General features: G+C 53.7%; 5 protein-coding genes across 5 annotated transcripts; 2 read left to right on the top strand and 3 right to left on the bottom strand.

Annotated features, from left to right (window-relative positions):
* Positions 1–138: 138 nt before the first annotated feature.
* On the top strand, positions 139–2,403 carry UHO2_03228 (uncharacterized protein; the record flags this gene model as incomplete). The annotated part of the gene is made up of 1 exon (XM_041558143.1): positions 139–2,403. One exon carries the CDS (start codon positions 139–141, stop codon positions 2,401–2,403), a length of 2,265 nt encoding a protein of 754 aa, XP_041414077.1.
* Positions 2,404–2,539: 136 nt separating this feature from the next.
* Positions 2,540–4,921, bottom strand: UHO2_03227 (uncharacterized protein; the record flags this gene model as incomplete). The annotated part of the gene is made up of 1 exon (XM_041558142.1): positions 2,540–4,921. One exon carries the CDS (start codon positions 4,919–4,921, stop codon positions 2,540–2,542), a length of 2,382 nt encoding a protein of 793 aa, XP_041414076.1.
* A 1,594-nt stretch (positions 4,922–6,515) lies between these two features.
* On the bottom strand, positions 6,516–7,321 carry UHO2_03226 (uncharacterized protein; the record flags this gene model as incomplete). The annotated part of the gene is made up of 4 exons (XM_041558141.1): positions 6,516–6,544; positions 6,658–6,970; positions 7,076–7,142; positions 7,224–7,321. 4 exons carry the CDS (start codon positions 7,319–7,321, stop codon positions 6,516–6,518), a joined length of 507 nt encoding a protein of 168 aa, XP_041414075.1.
* Positions 7,322–8,962: 1,641 nt separating this feature from the next.
* Positions 8,963–10,888, top strand: UHO2_03225 (putative FAT1 - Long-chain fatty acid transporter; the record flags this gene model as incomplete). The annotated part of the gene is made up of 1 exon (XM_041558140.1): positions 8,963–10,888. One exon carries the CDS (start codon positions 8,963–8,965, stop codon positions 10,886–10,888), a length of 1,926 nt encoding a protein of 641 aa, XP_041414074.1.
* Positions 10,889–11,181: 293 nt separating this feature from the next.
* On the bottom strand, positions 11,182–18,150 carry UHO2_03224 (putative regulator Ustilago maydis 1 protein (Rum1); the record flags this gene model as incomplete). The annotated part of the gene is made up of 1 exon (XM_041558139.1): positions 11,182–18,150. One exon carries the CDS (start codon positions 18,148–18,150, stop codon positions 11,182–11,184), a length of 6,969 nt encoding a protein of 2,322 aa, XP_041414073.1.
* Between the last annotated feature and the right edge of the window lie 867 nt (positions 18,151–19,017).

Below are 19,017 nucleotides of genomic sequence, written 5' to 3'. Positions count from 1 at the left end.
CAATGAAAAAGACCGCATTTCTTCCAAGCTTGCACCGTGCTCAAGCCACCCCGCCCCCGGACACTACTTCTTCTCTTGTACACCACCACCGTCAAACACCCACTCGACAAACCCAGCAGGTAGCATCATCCAAACAAGATGTCTTCCGCTGGAGCCCGTGCTGGTCCACCACCAGCAGCTGCCGGTGCGCAACCTGACCGACCAGCAACCGACTGGAAATGGACGCTGGCCCGAGCGATGCTCATGTACGCCGGCGTCAACGCTGTTACCAACCCAAAGAGTCCTGTTGCTGGCTATATTAGGCAACTCTTCGGTCGAGAGGCCCCCTCTGCACCTTCCGCCTCGCCTGCCACGGGATCAGCTGTTGCAGATGCAACAGCAGGAGCCAACATCCCAACCAACAGTGCAGCTGTTAGTGGCGGGTTCAGTGTCCAATCACCGCAGGTCAAAGGACCACCCAATGTAGCAGTTCCCATCTGGGCAGATGGATCGCAACTTGACTTCTACATCTATATCTCTTCCGCTCCTGCTCCCGATTCGTTAGCTACCAAGACTCAAGCATCGGATCTGTTGCCGGAGGGTGGGCTGGAGAATGCACCTGCGATTCCGTTCGATGCCTTCATCGATCTCTTGCATGATCCGTTGCACGATTTTAAGCGAGCCCAGGTTCACTACTCCACCCCTTCCTCAGGTGGAGTCAAGAGAGAGGGATTGAAACCGATGGCAGCGGTCAAATGGACCAACGTGCCTCTGAGCGACTTAGATATGACCCGAGATGTCGATCTTACGCTGCAGTTAGGAGAGGATGTTAGGTACAACAATGCGAGTATTTGGGCAGACTTCGTTCTTACTAAGCATGGTATTAGTCCTAACCCTGCAGATGGTAACTATCATCCGCTTGGGGTGTATAGGACGAGGAAGTTGTTGAGTAGGTTGATGCCGTTGAAGAGGAAGAGGAAGGAGAAGAATTTGTTCGATAAGAACAAACCCACTTCAGTCTCAAAGGACGGAGCGGTAGTGGAGGAAGAAGAAGAGGATGATGGTCCCAAAATCGTCGGTCATTGGCATAGGAACCTGACTCTAGCACTTGTACAAGATAAGGGTGATTTGGGAGTTCAACTTTCCCAACTACCTCCTCCTTTGCTTCAGCATGTCAGTGTCGTCCGTGACCCTAGCACAGGCGATATGATTGTGGCTCCTCGACCTTCCGACCCCGCCCTAGCAGCTGCATTGGACAAAGCCTTCGCCACTCAACCCAATCGACCACCCAACATTCTCCGCTACCCCACTCTCTTCCCCAACGACTTCTGGCTGCTCAAAGAGCACATGCACCCCATCAACTCAACCCTAACCACTCTCCCCCTTCACATCCACCTTTACCATCAAACATGGTTCAAATTCCAAACTCTCGCCGCTCTCTCCGATTCATTCGACAAACAAGCCGGTGCAACAGGTGGAGAAATCGATATGATCAAAACCATGCTCCTTGAAACCAACCCTTGGTTTTTGGCCCTCACGATCATCGTTTCGATCCTGCATAGCTTGTTCGAGTTCTTGGCCTTCAGTAGCGATGTCAGACATTGGAAGAATAAGGACGATTTGGCGGGAGTTAGTGTGGGTAGTATTGTAACAAATGTGGTGGTGCAGTTGATTATTACGTTGTATTTGTTGGATAATAATGAAGAGACGAGTTGGATGATTTTGGCGGGACAGGCAGTGGGGGTGCTGATTGAGTGTTGGAAGCTTACTAAGGCTGTTTCTGTCTCGATTGTTAGGACTGCAACCGGATCGAGGATACCATACAAGCTCAGCATTACAGACAAGCACAAGTTGAGTACGGAAGAAAAGAAGACGCAAGAATTCGACAAATTGGCGTTCAAATACGTCGGTATTGCCATCGGTCCCCTTCTTGTCGGCTACACTATCTATTCCGCCCTCTACCAAACGCACAGAAGTTGGTGGAGTTTTATTATTTCCACTGCTACCAGTTTTGTTTATGCTTTCGGTTTCGTCTCGCTAGTCCCTCAGCTGATCGTTAACTACAAGCTAAAGAGTACCGCCGGGATGAACCATAAAACGTTTGTCTACAAAATCCTTGGCACTTTCGTAGACGATCTGTTCGCATTCTGCATCAAGATGCCAATGTTGCACAGGCTGGCTTGTTTCAGGGACGATGTGGTGTTCTTCATCTTTTTGTATCAGAGGTGGATTTATGGTGTTGATCCGACGAGGAGGAATGAGTTCGGTCAGACGTTGGAGAACGTTGATGGCGAGGATGAGAGGGATGGAGAGGGGAAGAAGGATGAAGGAAAGGGAGAGGGAGAGAAGTTGGTTGAAGAGGCAAAAACGTCTGCTTTGGAGGCCAAGGGAGAGGTCAGGTCCAGAGCTAAGGCGACCAAGTGATCCAGTTCTTGACATTTGTTTGTTTTCTCTTGTTGTGCAATCCTATTGTTTGAATGAAGCGATTTGATGGTGAACAAAGTGTTGTGAGATGCATTGAATATGAGTGCAAGTAATAAATGAGTGTATGATCATAAGATTACAAAATGCTAGTAGGAGGCATACGTTTGATGTTGTTGCAATCGCTACAGTCTTCTGGTCTGACTGCAACATTAGCAGTGGTGGGAAAAGGAGTAACGCTACCAGAGCTGATTGTGTCTCCATCATCACTATGCTGATGCTGATGATGGGCTGCGCGTTTCTCTTCCTCGACCGAATCATCGTGGTCTTCTCCCTCCTCTTCTTGGTGACGATCGATGATTTTCTCCTCGTCAAAGTGGGACGGTACGTCCTTCTGCCATTCGGGCGTGTTTGCCGCTGTCGTACCTGTCGAATGGGAAGCTGCTGCGGCCTGACGTGCTGCACGAGCTTGCCTTCTAGCATTGCGACGGACTTCCTTCTCCTCTTCATGGGCCAAGAATTCAGCTGCTTCTCGTTCTTCTGCTTCCAACGCCATTGCTGCTCGACTGTGCTTGCGAATGCGATCTCCGTACTTGAGTAGTACGAAGGGAACGACTCCCAGCAAGGCAGCAATGCATGCCAATAGCGTGGAAGCATACTTTGGCGTCAACTTGGTGTACATCTGCTGAGAGAAAAGTGGGAAAGCTGCAGCGAAGGTGTTTCGTAAGAAACTCTGGGCAGCAAGTGCACTTGATGCGTATCGTTCGTATACGTCGGCAAGGTAGGAGAAGACAGCAAGGTATACGGGGAAAAGGGCGAGGTTGAAGATGGTCAATCCAATGATGGGCGCGGCGGGGTTGATATTTGCTCGACCCGTCCAGGCGAAGATGAAGAGTCCAATTGGGGCGAGCACGGCTCCTGCGGCTGCGTAGTAGAGACGAGCTTCCGGAGGTGGCTTACCGCCGTACTTGTGTGCTGCGGCGGCATAGAGCTTCTCTTGATGGAAGTTGAGGAGGTAGCCAATGGTACCACCGACCGCAATGGTGAGGAGTGCCATGTGCTGCTGCTCCGAGTCCCAGCCGTAGCCTGCAAAGACGATAGGAATGGCTTCGAGGGAGATAAAGATGATACCCCACAAGAATCCAATCCAGAGTGCGAAGCTGAGCACGACCGGCTCGCAGACAAGATACTGCATAGGTCGAATGAGTGAGACTTTGACCATGACCAAAAAGTTGAGTCGTTCATCGTCGGCTCTGCACTTATGCAGCCTGTCGGTCTCCTTGGTGAGTTTCTTGGCTCGGCGAGAGAGCAGAACGGGTCCTCGAGTCTCCTTGAGGAACAGAGCCATGAGAATGTAGGTAAGGAGCGAGAGCGCACCTTGCCACCAAAACATGATCCTCCAGCTTGCCCTGTTGACCGTCACGGAAGAGATGTAGGGCGACACACCTTGCGCAATGTACACGGCAATGGCGTAGAGCGACATGGGAAAGCCTCGTTCGTTGGCGTGGAAAACATCCGAAACACTTCCTGCAACCATGGAATTACCGACAGAAGCAGCCATGCCCTGGAACCAACGTACGACAATGATGGTTGTGATGTTCTTGGCGAGCGCTTGAGGGATGTACAGCAGGGTGAAGATGGCAACAGCGGTGAGGTAGATCGGGCTTCTGCCGTAAACTTCGCTCAACGGAGCGAGGACTAGTGGGGTGATGGAGACGGCAAAGAGGAAGACGGTGTTGCCGACGAGGAACACAAGCTGGGTAGTTTGCAAGTCTTGAGCGGCTTGGAAAGATGCTGACGGGTATCCGCAACCATTGAAGGCAGTGCAGGCGGTGAAGAGGAAGCAGACGGAGACGAGGAGCCATCTTCGGGACTTTGGCCAATTAAATGGGTTCTCGGAGTCGTTGGCAGGCCAGTCGATGTAGGTTGCATAAGGATCTTCCGACTTGGTGAGAGTTAGAGCGAGGGCAGAGGCTGGATAGTGAGGGTCGGCGCATCGGTGTATTGATGAGACCCGCGAGGAGGCGCGTTGCAAGTCCGAAGACCTGTTGGCTGGGTCAATGTAAGATATCGATGAGGACCGTTGGCGGCCATGAGAAGCTTGGTCTTTGGCACCAGTCGCAGCAGCGGCCTGTGTAGGCTTGGGCCGAGAGTCTGCTCGTGTGAGACGCGAGGCTAGTGGCTGTAGTGTATGTGTGGTGGGCAAGGGACCGGGCAAGTCGGCGTGCTCCTCATGATCTATTGACGAATGCGAAGATGCAGAAGAGGGCGAAAAGGCTTTGTGGTCATGCTTCTTTTCAGGTGCAGTCGAAGTTGAAGCGGACAATTGGTGAAGAGACTCTAGCTGGGTATCTGTTGTCGAAGAAGAAGCTGCTTTCAACGACGGTAGTGAAGAGTTGTTGCGCGATTGTGGTTGAGAGGTCGAAGGCGCTTGCAGCGAGAGGGGAGGCTGATCCGCACCATGGTAGGCAGGTGGTTGGTGCGGACGGTGTTGACTACTACTTCTACTGCTGGAAGTCATAATGACAATGGGGAGGGTAAGTCTCTATGGTGCGGGTCCATGTCAAGCCAGGACAGTCGATGTTGATAGGTGTACGATGTTGATGTAGTGTGCTGATGCCGACCGGGCGAGTCTATGATGAGGGCCGAAATATATATGTCCGTCTGTTGAAGGAGGTATGGTGTGAGCGTAAGGCAAGGTTAGGAATGGAGTTAAGCAACTGGAAGGGGGACATGCTGTTGAGTGTTTCCAGCAAGCTGGATAGAAACCCGGTAGAATTCGCTGAGTTACCTGCGAAGGCGAAGGAAAACTTAAAGAGAAATCCCGAAGTAATAAAATTGTATGGCTGAAACCCCTCAGAACAGTCAGAGACGTCGTACAGTCACAATTCGACAGTTTGCAGGTGGGCGCGGCGTAGTTTGACGTTGGACGCAGGGCAAAAACTCAAAAGAGGCACAATGACCCGGATCGTCGTCGAAATGCAATGCCGACCAATTGACCGAGGCACACGTCCGCTTTCAGGACACGATCGACACTCCTCAGTGACTGTGTGACTCTGCAACCACAAGCGGCAATTGACGAGCGGATATTTGAACCCTTTTACCAACTTCAAGCGCTGACAAGGCTGACATCGGTCACAGCAAGCATTCCATGTCCTATCACAGGCTCTGGTTCATATGTGTAGATGCTAGCTTACTGCACACGATGCTGGCAACCAACTCAGATTGACAGCGTCTTTTGTTGCTACGAGAACGAATGCATTTGTTCAATGGTCGAATGCAGCCTTGTGATCCTCATGTTAGTCTTGCCGAAACGTAAAGCATCGATATGATGCGTGCGACGGCGTCGGTGGAAAGGACAGAAGACAACCCCTATCATACCTCCGTGCTCCGGCGGGACGGTCAAGTTGGCGTAAGAGGCGCAAGTGTTCGCAACCACCACGTTGAATTGCTGGAATGTGAGTCAAGAAGTTACCAAGCAAGCATGACTCGCCAAGACGTTGACGAAGAGTGGTAGACCAACACCTTGACTCGTGATGAAAAAGGAACGCTGGCTGTCACTTGACATAAACCGAGATCACATCATCAGGGTCGGAATCGACAACCAGCATTCTAGTTACCTCCATTCTGCTGTGCTGTGGAGGTCAATACGTAAGGTGGTGCTCAGCTCGAGCTCGTACCAAAGAGCCAGGGATCGTTGGCGATGATGTGGTACAGCTTGGTCGGTGTTTTATTCGGTCCAGTGTGTTTCAAGGAGGCAATTTTTTTATATTTTATTATTATTATTATTATTATTATTATTATTATTTATTATTATTTATTATTATTTATTATTATTTATTATTATTTCTGTTAGTTAAAGGCAGGGGCGCAGGAACAGGCTTAGGAACAGAGGGCACAGCATGGAAGCCGTCAAGGGCGAAAAACTCCGAAAATTAGACCGAAATCTTGATCCAACGAAGCCCGATCCGTTCACTTCATTCCAACCTTGAGCTTCGTTTCACCATAACTTCCTTACACATTTTAGGCTTTGCCAGTCGTACTCTCATGCACAATCACCGCGTTGATACAATCGCGGTAACCTAGATAGAGCAGACTGATTGTTTGATTGCAACTCATGGCTCAGAAGGTGGCTCGTATGCAGCTGTTCGGCGTCAGGAAAACAAGGTTGAACCAAGATAAGGATCGTCGAGTCAGCTATTCGTCGGCTTCTTCTTCTTCTAGCGGCTTCGATCGACGAGCAGTAGACCAACTTACGTAGAGCGTCTCGGCCTTGCTCGGCCTCTTGTCTCTCTTGCCAAAGCTTCTTAGCTTTGTCGACAGCGTCACGGAAAGCGATGCCGCCCGCTTCCATGAACCAAAGTTTGAGCTTTCCCACGGGGTAAGCTTCGTCGCCGGTTTGGCGCTCCGGCAGTCCACCCTGAGCGACAGAGTAGACGTCGGCTTGGAGATAGGCAGCTGTGAAGATGGGGATGACATATTTGTGCGAGTGGAAATGGTCGATCGGAACAGAGAGCGAGTTCAGGAGCGAGTTACGAGGGGCAGCCTGAGGCTGACGGATGAAGACAAACTGTCAAGTCCATTTGGAAGCATTGTGTCGATGGGGCAGAGCCAAAGATCAGAAAGAATGTACAAAGATGAAGCAGTTGCCAAGTGGTGGAAGCGTAAGACTCACTCTATGTGACGATATCAAAGCATCGCCTTCAGCCTTGTACGTGAGGCCTTGTGGGTCATACTCGAGTCTGATACCACAGGATGCCGCACAAAACTCATATCAGTATGGAGGACTAAGAACATCGAAATAAACTGTATGGACTACTCACTGCAAGGACGTCTTAGCAACGCGACACAGCACTTGTTCTTCAGGGAGTGGTAGAGGGCTGCGACCCTCGTGGTCGAGCATCACCCAGTTGAGAGCCATATTTGCAGCAAGACTCGCACCTGCAACGTGAAGATCGGATGAAGCGGGTCAGGGAGTCGCTGCACCAAGCCAGAGGTGCGGCTCTGAAGTACCTGCAAACGCTCAATTGACCGAAGGGCGCACGAGGTGGCGGCGAAGAGGCGATCGACGATAACAGCAGCACACGTGCCGACTTGCTTTCGGTGTGAGCAAAGGATTCGATTCCTTCAAGTCGGACAGTGACGAGGGGGACGCAGTGCTGTGCTTCAGGTCAGCGTTGGTGTTTGATTTAAGGGCCCCCGATGTAGCTGCTAGCTGGGCAAGGACCGGGTTCTGACAGGGACTATGAGACAGAATCGTTGACAGCTCAAGCTGTCCGACTTCCGAAGACTAGTATCCAGCGACTGGCGTAGCGAAAATCTGAGAAGATCTGATCGTTATCTGTGTTTCCGGACTGTTTCGTTTTCTGTCCCGGAAGTCTCAGGGAGAATGGTGCATTGAGTGGAAGGAGCTGTCGTGGTGGTGCATCACTTTGGAACCGAGCTGCTTGTTGTTTTGCTTGCTTGCTCATGATGACATTCGACGCGGCCTGTGCTCTGTCTGCTTGTCTGCTTGCTTCCATTCGTTCCGTTCCCCCACAAAAAGTGTGCATCACGTGATCGTCAAGAAGACGTGCGCGTCTGGGCTGGACTCAACAATCGACTCGCTACGCTTCTCCTCTCCCCTCTTTACTACATCATCTTGACCAAAAGCCAGGCGTACTATCAGCAGCCTGGTTCGTCGTTGTTTGCCCGCCCTGTACACCCTCCCTTGCCGCTCGTTTCTGAGCTCGACCGCTGCTTGTCGAGCTTCGAGGACCTCACGGGTCTTTGCCTGCAATCCACTTGGTTTTTCGTATTATGTATATACAATTTGGTTTATGTTTCGTGCGATTGAGTCCAGGCGGGGGAGGAAAGGAAACAGCAAAGGCCTGCCTGCATTCAGTCGATCCGTGAAAATTCGTTTTGTAATCCACTTGGCGCCGACTTGTATTTCCATCAACTTGGCTAAATACAAGTTGCCGCAAGAAGCGCAGGATTTGTATTCACACAGGTCTCGAGACAAGCCGCTTTCAACAACGAAAAAGTCAAAAATGTTCTTGATGTGGAGCAAAAACTGGCTGTATGACAGTCACTATCACAGCGCTGGTGCCTGAACACACAAAAAGTTAGGATCGCTTTCAGAGCAAGATTGCATGCGGGGCGAGGCGGTCATACACTTCAACTGTAGCCTATCCTAGCACAGAGAAGCACAAGTTAGCATCGCTTTCAGGAGCTTTCAACCGCCTTTGTCATGGCTGGTCTTGGCCGCTGCTAGCATGTCGAGTTCAGCACACCTGGCTCGTACAACCGCTTCATGCTCGCTGAAATCTGCCTTCTGCTCCCAACCTAAATCCATACAATAGATTGTGACTGGATCTTCTGAAACGTCCTTATCGCTAATCACAGACGTCCCCGTACTTCTTTCCCTTCCACCGTCGAAAGTAACGGAAACCGGCTCCCAACCACAACTGCAACCCCGGCTCCTGATCACGATCGCGTTCATCATCGTCACCATTCCGCGCGACCTCGTCACCATCTCCCTCTGACTCACTAACGACCCGTAGACACAATTCACACAGCCATGGCCGCCCTCGCAAAAGCAGCTGCCAGTCTGGCTGCCATCGCCTACCTCGACGCCAAGCACGGTATTGCGAACGATGCTCTTCTCGCTCGAGGCGCTTTGGGAGGTGAGATCAAGCACAAGATCCGTGCCTTCCGTAACAAGCTCTCCCTCTACGAATACTTTGACGCTCAAGCGCAGAAGCGCCCCAACGCCGTCGCATACGTCTACCTTGGCAAGTCTTTCACCTGGGGAGAAGTGGCCAAAGATGTTCACCGTCTTGCCAACTACCTCCTCTCCCGTGGTCTCAAGCAAGGTGATCGTGTTGCCATCTTCATGGGCAACTCCGCAGCTATTCTCGAATGGTTCCTAGCTTGCATGTGCATCGACGTTGTACCTGCCTTCATCAACAACTCGCTCACCGACAAGGGTCTTGTTCACTGTGTTTCGATTGCTCGTGCTTGTTTACTCGTCTTCGAGCCTTACCTTGAGGGACCCATCTCGGACGTTCAGGATGAGATCCAGCAAAAGACCCCTATTGATGCTTTCATCCGATACGACGATGGCATCACCCCGCTCGATGGTGATCAGGAGAAAGCTGCTGGTGCAGTCTCCAAGCCGCTTGCCAAGAAAGTCGAGTTCGGTCCCTCTGACCTGCTCAAGTACTCTGCCAAGCGTGTCACTGACAAGTACCGCAAGAATGTAGGCGAATCGAGCACAGCAGCTCTCATCTACACCAGCGGTACCACTGGTCTGCCCAAAGCTGCTCTCTGCTCCCACGGTCGTATGGGTACCGCCTGCAGTGTTTGGCCTACCTTCAACGGTTTCACTGCCAAAGACCGTATCTACACACCCATGCCTCTCTACCACTCTTCTGCACTCTTCCTCTGCATTTGCGCCTCGCTGTGCTCTGGAAGTACCGTCATCATCGGTCGCAAGTTCTCTGCTCGCAAGTACTGGGATGAAGTGCGCAAATACGACGCGACTGTAGTCCAATACATCGGTGAGATCGCACGTTACCTCCTTGCCGTCCCACCGTCCCCTCTTGACAAGAAGCACAACGTGCGCATGGCCTACGGAAACGGTATGCGCCCCGATGTCTGGGAGAAGTTCCGAGAACGATACGGTGTTCGCGTCATCTCGGAATTCTTTGCCTCCTCAGAAGGTAACGGTGCTCTGCTCAACTACAACGCCGGTCCTTTCGGTGCTGGTGCTGTCGGTCGCATGGGAACTTTGGCAAGCTTCGCTCGACCAGACTTCAAGATCATCCGCGTCGATGCTATCACCGAAGACATCTATCGCGATCCCAAGACAGGTCTCTGTGTCGAATGTGCACCTGGAGAACCCGGCGAGTTCGTCATGCGCATCGGCTCTTCTTCCATCTCCAAATTTCAAGGTTACGCCGATAACCCGGAAGCTACCAACAAGAAGATCCTCAAGGATGCACTCAAGAAGGGTGATGCTTGGTTCCGTAGCGGTGATTTGATGACAAAGGACAAGGATGGATTCTTCTACTTTGGTGATCGTATGGGTGACACGTTCCGATGGAGGAGTGAGAACGTCTCTACCACTGAGGTGGCTAATGCGCTCGGTCAAGTTGTTGGTGAAGCCAACGTCTATGGAGTTCTCGTGCCCAAGCACGACGGTCGTGCTGGATGTGCAGCTATCCCATCTGAGTATGCCGAAGGACTGGACTTCAAGCTTCTGGCACAGGTCGCACGCAAGAGTCTGCCCAAGTACGCCGTGCCCCTCTTCATCCGAATCGTACCCACCATGGAACAGACAGGAACCGTCAAGCAGCAAAAGGTGCAGCTCAGGAACCAGGGTATCGAACACGACAAATGCGGTTCGGATTGCCTCTACTGGTTGCCTCCCAGCTCCGATTCTTACGTCCCCTTCCATCCCGAACACTACAAGAGTATCGAGGCTGGCAAGATCCGTCTCTGAGCTTTCAGCGCACTCCTTATATGTTTTGTTCTTGTTTCTATATAATATACTCCTGGAAAAGCTTGCTTTTGGAACGAAAATTATCATACCGCCTTATTTTGTTTGACTGGCCGGGAATGTGAATTGTTCGACAGCCTGGTCTGCTTTGAAGAATGCGTGGTCAGGCTTGATCTTCAGTCATCTGAGCATGTGATGGTATCGATTTGGCTTATCATTGACTGATGACGACCTCATATCGGGCGCAATACAAAACAGAACACGAGTTAATGCGTGTGGGAGTAGATTGAGGTTAACTACGCCGAATCAGCTCCTCCACCAACAAAGTTTTGGACCAGACGCTCAATCTCCGCATCTGAAGCGTCGGGTCGCATCCGACGGGCCATCTGCCTGGCCTGCTCTCGGACGCTTTCCAGATCTTCCGTTTCCTCTCCTTCCTCTTTCTTCATCTTTACGTTACCTGGCTGAGCTGTCTCCTTTGCTTCAGATCCAGCCTGTCGCGAATTCTCTTTGGCATTAGTCTCACTCTGCTTGTCGTTTGCGCCATCTGCCGACCTGCCTGCATCTGGGTTAGCAACCGGGCGCGATGCCTTGTCTGAGGGAGTGGAAGCACCAGACCTAGCTGGCACAGGACTCCTCATCAGCGCTGGATCAATTTGAGCAGCATCATCAGCCATCATGGCGGGATCGAGAGGCATGCCGGCATATGCAGAACCCATCCCATTTGCCAACGTGTCGGATTTGGCGGAAGCATAGGTCGGCATAAGCGCCGGTCCTCTTGTCGCGTCGTGCTCTGCACCGGCCCGGTGAGGAGGTCCGCGATTGGAAGCAGAGTAGGTGCCGTGCGAAGATGGGTGACAACCGAGCTCGGCGCTGCTTGCATAGGGACTCTTGGCTGCTGATGCCACACCGTTGCTACCAACAACATGTGGAACCGGGCTGCGCGCATAGGTGGGCATGAGCTCGTGCGCGACACCTGATCGGAGAGCTGGCGAAATCGAGTGGACACCTGCAGCTGCAGCAGCCGGGGAGCGCAACAGTCGCGGATCCGGCTCGCCGTAGCGAGAATCGCGTCCATCGCGGAAGTCGTGGGGACCTCGTTCCCGCTCGTAGTCGCGGTCGCCTGCTAGTCGAGGTGGAAGTGAGCCTGGTGAGCCTGTATCAAGCCTGCCGTTGGATGGCACGTATGGCTGCTGGTGTCGCTGAGAACCGTATGGGATGTCTTCGCGCCCGTACGGCGTACGCCCGTGCCTGCTGTGATCTTCCATCTCCGCTGCAGCAGGATAGCCGCGCTGCGAATTGGGTTGGGCAGCTGCGGCTCGCTCTATCCTGGTAATGTAACGTTCGATCGCCGCGCGAATCACCCTAGTGCCTTCCGGATCATCGGCATGTAGTCGGATGGCCTCGCCAAGAGGGATTTCAACAATGACGCCCGAGGGATCCCGCATGGGGTGGACAAGCTGGCGCCCATCCCATCCAACGTAGAACCGCATAAGCATCGTATCGGTGATGCCGCGTCGGTAGAGATTGTCCATGCCCTCGGCATGACGTCGACGCGCCTCCTGAGCCCATTCGAAGCTCAAGGGACCTCGTGAAGGACCACTTTGGCCTTCCCATTGCGGCGGGGATCCAGCAGCTGGGTTGTCTTGTCTTGGTAGTCTCGATGCGGACGTGTCTGCAAGCGTTTGACTCGGCGCAGCGATGATTGAGGCCGGCATATTGACTCGAGAAGCCTCGCTCGGTACAGGCGGTGGCGCATACGGCATAGCACTGCCTTCTTTGGCAGGCGTGGAGAGCGAGTCGGAACGCCCCAGAGAAGCACGCGCTTTGCTGGGTGTATCCGACTCGAGCCTGGCACGCTTGGTGACCTGGGAACGCACTTCCTCGGCATGGATGGCGGGCGTAAACTTCTCGAGATGCAACACAATGCGCTTGTCCTCGCGACTGCTCCATGACTGAACCTTGCTGACCGGCTTTTCGAGCGATCGCAGCGTGGCACGAATGTCTAGCCACATGTCGGGATCGGTGACATCCATCTCCTTGACTCGCACTTCGGCCTGAGGATACTTACGCTCGGCTTTGATGCAGCACATGGGGCAGATCCAAGCCTCGTCGCCAAGATTCGGAGGATCATCGAGGCGGACACAGTGGATGTGAAACCAAAGCATGCACTTGTCACACGCAATCATGCGGCCACCCTCGGGCTCGTGGCACAAACAGTAGATCGGCTGACCATCGCGATACGCACCAATGCCAATCTCCTCTCGGAAGACAAGCTTGGCACGCTTGCCTCTCTTCGCCTTGCGTTTGCGATCGTCGCTGCCGCGAACAGCAGGAGATCCAGAGTCGCGATCGGCTCGAGCCATCGCCCGCGAAGAGCTCTGAGGCGGAGCTGAGTCGTTGCAATCCTGTGCCTGCGCCTTCGAGGGCGTCTCTGCCTGCGGGCGATCGAATGTGGGCGCAGCTGCTCGCTCTTCAATGGCGTCTGGACCAAGGCCAAGCAGGGTCTCGCTGATCAGATCAAGCATGTTGACCTTCTCTGGACCGAGCACATCGACTGGACAACCGATGGATCGACGCAGCCAGTGCGCGAGAATGGTCTGCTTCTGGTCCCTGCGCATCAAAGATAGCGTCTTGATCATGCGCTTAGCAGCAGTTTCGAAACGTTTGGCTTTGGCGACAACCTCTTCGATTGTATCCCACTCGAGCGGCAAGAACTTGAACTGGTCCCGGCGATGGTCCTGATTGTAGACGAGCTTGGAGAGATCCGTGACGCTGACTGCTTTGCGAGTCTTGAGGAAGGCAGCGTTGCCTGCCCAAGGGCAGAAGGGGCATCTCCAGCCTCCTTCGGCGCGTGTTACCTCGGACGAGCGGACCTTAATGCAGGGCAGGTGATATCGGATGCGACAGTGTGAGCACTCTGCCGTCGAAGAAGATGGAACGGCAATCGGCGCGGAGCTCCTGCAGATGCAGTTACGCGAACTGGACTTGGGCTGGTCGTCCTGGGGATCCGTCGCACTCTCCACCCTCTCCACAAGCTTGTCAAGTTCAGCATCACGATCGGTGTCAGTGAGGCGACGAGATCCAGCAGCGATGGTCTGCATGATCTGGTTGAAAGATGCTCGCCATGCATCGTAGACCTGGATAGCATTCTCGATCTCTTTAGCATGCTCGAGCCCGAGCTTGTTCGATTTGATGGCACGAAGGACACGGCGCGCGTCAGGAAGCAAGGCCATGCGATCCGCCGCTTCACTATTCTCCGTGACCGAGATCATGGAGAGGTCCCCATCTGCGTCAGGTCCAGTGTTGCCCTGGCCACCGGCCTGCAAGCTCTTGTGCAGCGTCTGAATGGTCTTATGAAGCTCCTTGGCCTTGTTAAGCACGTTGCTCACATCCTGGGCCACTTCCAAAACGACAGGAATGTCGGTCGAGGAGTCACAGAGTTCTTCGAGCAACTCCATGGTCATCGGCTCGGAGCCCTCCAGTGCTTGTTTGGCCCGTGCGGTCCAGCGCTCGCCAGCTTCGCGACGTTGCTCGAGCTCTTTGCGCAGCTCGTGGTCTTCGAGACCACAGCTGTCAGCGCGTTCGAGCAACTCCTGCACCTCGTGGTAGTAGAGGTACGTATCGCGGCTTTCGTTGACTTCTTGAACCCACTTACGGCGCTCGACGTAATCCGAAAGCTCCTTGATCTGAGGTGCATCTACGTTAAGAGAGCTGCCAAGGGTGAGAACACTCTCGCAGTCCTTGACATTAGGCTCGGTAGCGCTGTCACGTCGAGCCAAGATTTCGTTGCAGCGGCCGATGAACTCTTCCAGCTCCTGTGCGAGCGAACGGAGCGAAGAGATCTCGGGTGCATCGAAGTGGAGGCTATCGAGCTCGTCGAGCAAAGCGTACAATGCTTCGGGACTTCGATCGGCCGTGCTGTCAATGTCTTCGGCTGATGCGTCCAGACTCATCCTTCTAGCGAAGCTGTCATCACCCCCCTTCGATCGTCGAATCCTTCCAGCAGGTGCAGTGCCAGTTTCTCCTCGCCTCTTTTGCAGCTTGCGAACCAAGAAGACATTTGCCCGCTCAGTCCACGAGTTGGCACAGGCGACGAATGCCTTGAGATCTTCGAGTGGCTCGAGAGCGAAGGCAATCTTCTCGCCTTCATGCACGAGAGTTCGGAGTGTCTTGAGGGGCGGGGTGGGACCGAGCGCCAAGGTCTTCTTGAGTCGCTGGATCCAGTTACGAGGAATGGCGGCACGTTCGCAGACTTTGGCGAGGATGGAGCGCAGCTGCTCATCTGAAAAGCGGAGCTGGAGCGTCCACTTGACCGGGGCATCGGCGTTGCACACCTCAAATCCATGGTTGAGACAAGCAACGCCTTCGGTCTTCGGGCTCGTCAACTGGCCAAGGTAGCAGAAGATCGTGCAGTGGGTGCAAATGTACTGCGCTTCGGGGACATCCTCCTCGTAGACCTCTTCTTTGAGATCAGGGATGATCTCACGCAGTGCGTTGCGCTTTGCGATCTCGCGATCAACCATCTCCTGCATGGCAACTTCGAGCCATACAGCCGTCTCAATGGTCTGACTCTGCTGCGAGACCGTGATGAGGAGCTGATCGTGTGAGAAGACGGCGGGTTTGCGGAAACGCTGATACCTGCGCACAGACTCGAGGTCGTCAAAAATCCAGTCGGGAAGGGCAAAGTTGACTGCCTCGTTGAGGTTGAAACCATGGTTGAAACCGCTGTGATAGGCCTTAGGGAAGGTGACGACGAGTTCGTTGGCGCGCTGGTCGCAGGCAACGACGCGAACCCCTTCCTTCTTGAGCTTCTCGGGGCTCATCATGGTGGTGAGATGGAAGAGCAGATCGGGAAGCGTTTCAAAGAGGTCTGGTGCTGCCTTGCGCATGGCACGCTCAAACTTCTCGGCGTCTTCGCCAGGAATACCGTACCATGTCTTGGTTTCACCCCAGTGCTGGTAGTTGATCGAGTAGGTGTAGTGGTCCTCGTTGTGCCAGCAGAAGGTAGAGAACATCATGCCAACGTAGATCCAAGGCACCGTCATGCCAGAGATATCGGACTTGATGTACTGCAGAAGCGATCCGGGAAGGATTGGGAGGTTGTTGAGATTCCACTTGTCGCGCGAGTATGGGCTCAAGGGGTGAGTCTCTTGCGTCGGTAGAGCGCTTCCATGCGTAGTGGAATGGACATCGGCACCATATTCGACCTCGATCTCCTCGTTCTGGCTGTGCACCAACCTCCAGAACTCGCGCTCCACATCGTCTTCAGACACAACAAGGTCTGTGCCGTAGATGCGGCGAGCAAGGCCGTTGGTGTGAGTGCTGTCATCTGTGGAGCTGAAAGCTGCTTCATCTGGCTTCCAGAGACGTTCGGGTCGCTTGGACCACCATTCACGCTTGAAGGCCTCAGCACGTTGCCAGAAGGTGTAGAGACTGTGGGTCTCACCGTCATCGAAGCCAAAGTCGTGGCCAGTGCCGACAAGACAAGGCGGGCAGAACCACTGCGACTTTGGAATGGAAGTGAGAGCCGGCTGAAGGCAGTACATGTGATAGCCGCGGTTGCATTCGTCGCAGAGCAGCATGTTGAGGCCGTCCTCGCCACGCAGACAAATTTCGCACATCTGCTCTTCCTGCCCATTTTGACCCGAGTGGGTGCGAACGTGTGCATCCGAGTCGACGTGAGGACTGACGCCCTTCCTACGCCTGGAGGCGAGAGGTATAGCAGGGCTAGATGCAAGCACGAGAGGGTTCCTCGAGGATGAAGTAGGGGTGCTGTTCGCCTCGGACCTTTTGCGAGCGCTTCGACGTGTGCTCGCCAGTGTGGATGGACTTTGCGAGGCTGACTCAATCGTTGGCGTAGCATTGCCGAGGAGGTCTGCAGCACCAACAGCATTCAGCGGCTCGGGCGTGTTGGATTGCGCTGCCCTATCGCCATTCGAAGAGGCATCCAAGCTGGGTGACATGGAAGCATGCTTGAGGCTGGCTTCTTGACCTTCGGCGGACGGTGCACTGCCCATGGTTGAGCTCTGTGCGATTTGAGGACTAATGGATGTTCCATTGGCGCGAGCCTGCTCCTTTGCTTTGGCCATAAACTCTTCGAAAGGCAGAATAATGCGTGTATATGCAGCCTTGACTTGAGTCGAGAGTTGAGCGCTGTCCTTTTCGCTATAGCCGATCTGCCTCGTCGCATCCGACCACTTGCGACCACGGCAGACGGCATCGTAGCCGCCAAGACCCAAGATGACGAGCTTAAGCTGGTAAAAATCGACAGAGCGACCATCAATGACGGGGACGGAGACACGCTTGCGACCTTGCTGAGCATGGAACTTCTGAAGCTGCTCCTGATAGTTCTGAGAGGCACGAGCATCGGCACTCAGCGAGTTGAGTCGCTGAACGCGAGTGCGGAAGCGGAAGGTCTGTTCGTCAAGAACACAGTCCGGGTTCCAGCCCTCAGGAGGGACGATCTTGACGATGCCGTATGCTTTGCCATTGCCGCCTTGTGGGTTTGCGATCCATGAGATGTACTTCATTGGGTCGGCAAACTCCTCAGGAGTAGGGTAGAATGTGGGCGCTTCTTCGAGCTCGAAGAGGCGCGGGCGAATCCTTGGAGGTGGGTTGCGCGGCGTGCTGGTGCTGGTTGGGATAGTTGGTTGTGTCGATGTGGAGGCAAAGTCGTAGGAAGGATAGGACGTGTCAAAAGCAAGAGGAGGGAAAGGTTGGTGTTGGAAGAGCTTTCGAGCGGGGTGCTGAGCAGGGTTACCTGAGAGGGCGACAACACCATTCTGACCTGGAGCAGGTGAGGCTGGCACATCGACGGTAACAGGATCTTTGCCAGCAAGCGCAGACATGGCATCAGCCTTGCTCTTGCGGCTGAGTCTTTTAGCAGAGGCACCTTTGGTCAACTCGGAATCGCCATCCTTGGTCTCGTCGTCGCTGTCGCCTCCAGCGCTAGGTCCAAAGTCGCGGGATGAGACGACGATGGGCTCGACGCGGCGAGGTCGTCCTGGTGATTTGGCGGGACTCGAGGGGTTGCTGTTCTTGGTGGGAGATGACAACGGTGTGGCAAGGTGTGTAGACGACGAGGCGGCAGGTGCTGCTGCGCTGTGCGAGGTTGCAGATGATGGAGGAGCGACGGCGGAAGAGGCAGTGTTGCAGACTGGCTCCGTCTTGATGGGCTCACGCCCGTTAACGGACTTAACGACGATGCGGTAGTGCGTATCGCCCGACGTCGAGGGCTGAGTGCCCTGCTTCGGAGCCGTCATAGCGGCAGGGTCGGTGGGCGTGAGGTGAGGATCTAGCACTGTTGATGAAATAGCGCTCTATTAGTGTTGTGAATGTCGGGCGGATAGGTGCCGATAGCGAGACAGAGGGAGACAGGAAGAAGTGCGGGATTTTGCGGACGAGTGCGGATGATGGCGTGCTGATGAGGTGGATGACAGTTGCGGAGATGGTCGAGCTGAGCAAACCAACGAAAATAATATCAGACGCCCAGGTTGAATGCCGATTTGCACTCTCTCAAACAGAAATCGTCACTTCTGAGCTGCGCACTGCCACTTGAGAGGTCGGGGATGCCGACAAAGTGTGAGAAAAGGTAGGAAGGAATGCTCTTTCAAACGGCAGAACAGCCAGAGCGGGTCTTCCGAATCAATCGGAACAGTACCGACGTTGTGTGTGTGACAGAAGCAATGACGCTAAATGCTGCTGGCCAATTCCCAGCAAGGCGGACACTCTCCAGCTCGAAAATGTGGAGCGGCGAAAAGCTAGAGATGATTGTAAGGGAGTAGCGTCGCTCTGGCGGTGACTTTCGAAAGCGATGATGGTGTTGCGGGAGATGTCAAGGTGTGATCACCTCGAGAGCAAAGCGTTGCTGCATTGAGAGAGGGTGAGGGAGGGTTCAATTTTGGATAGTGAGGCTGTCATTGTCAACCGAAGCTCAGCGTACGTCTGCTATCCGCACTTTCACTTGACTGGGCTTGGAACTGCAGAAGCACGTTCGAATTGACTAGATTGACTGGCTGGCTGGCTCACTAATGGCTCCTGCAAAAAGAAATTTGGTTCGGGTGTGTCCCTGCAGAAATTCAAGTTGAGGAAACAGAAACAAAATGTGGGTTTTCCAGCGGCATCCGAAT

This window comes from Ustilago hordei, assembly GCF_900519145.1.
Source record: "Ustilago hordei strain Uho2 genome assembly, contig: UHO2_contig_05, whole genome shotgun sequence".
NCBI lineage: Eukaryota > Fungi > Basidiomycota > Ustilaginomycetes > Ustilaginales > Ustilaginaceae > Ustilago > Ustilago hordei.
Note: the sequence above shows the minus strand (reverse complement) of the source record. Positions and strands in the feature narration are given on the sequence as shown.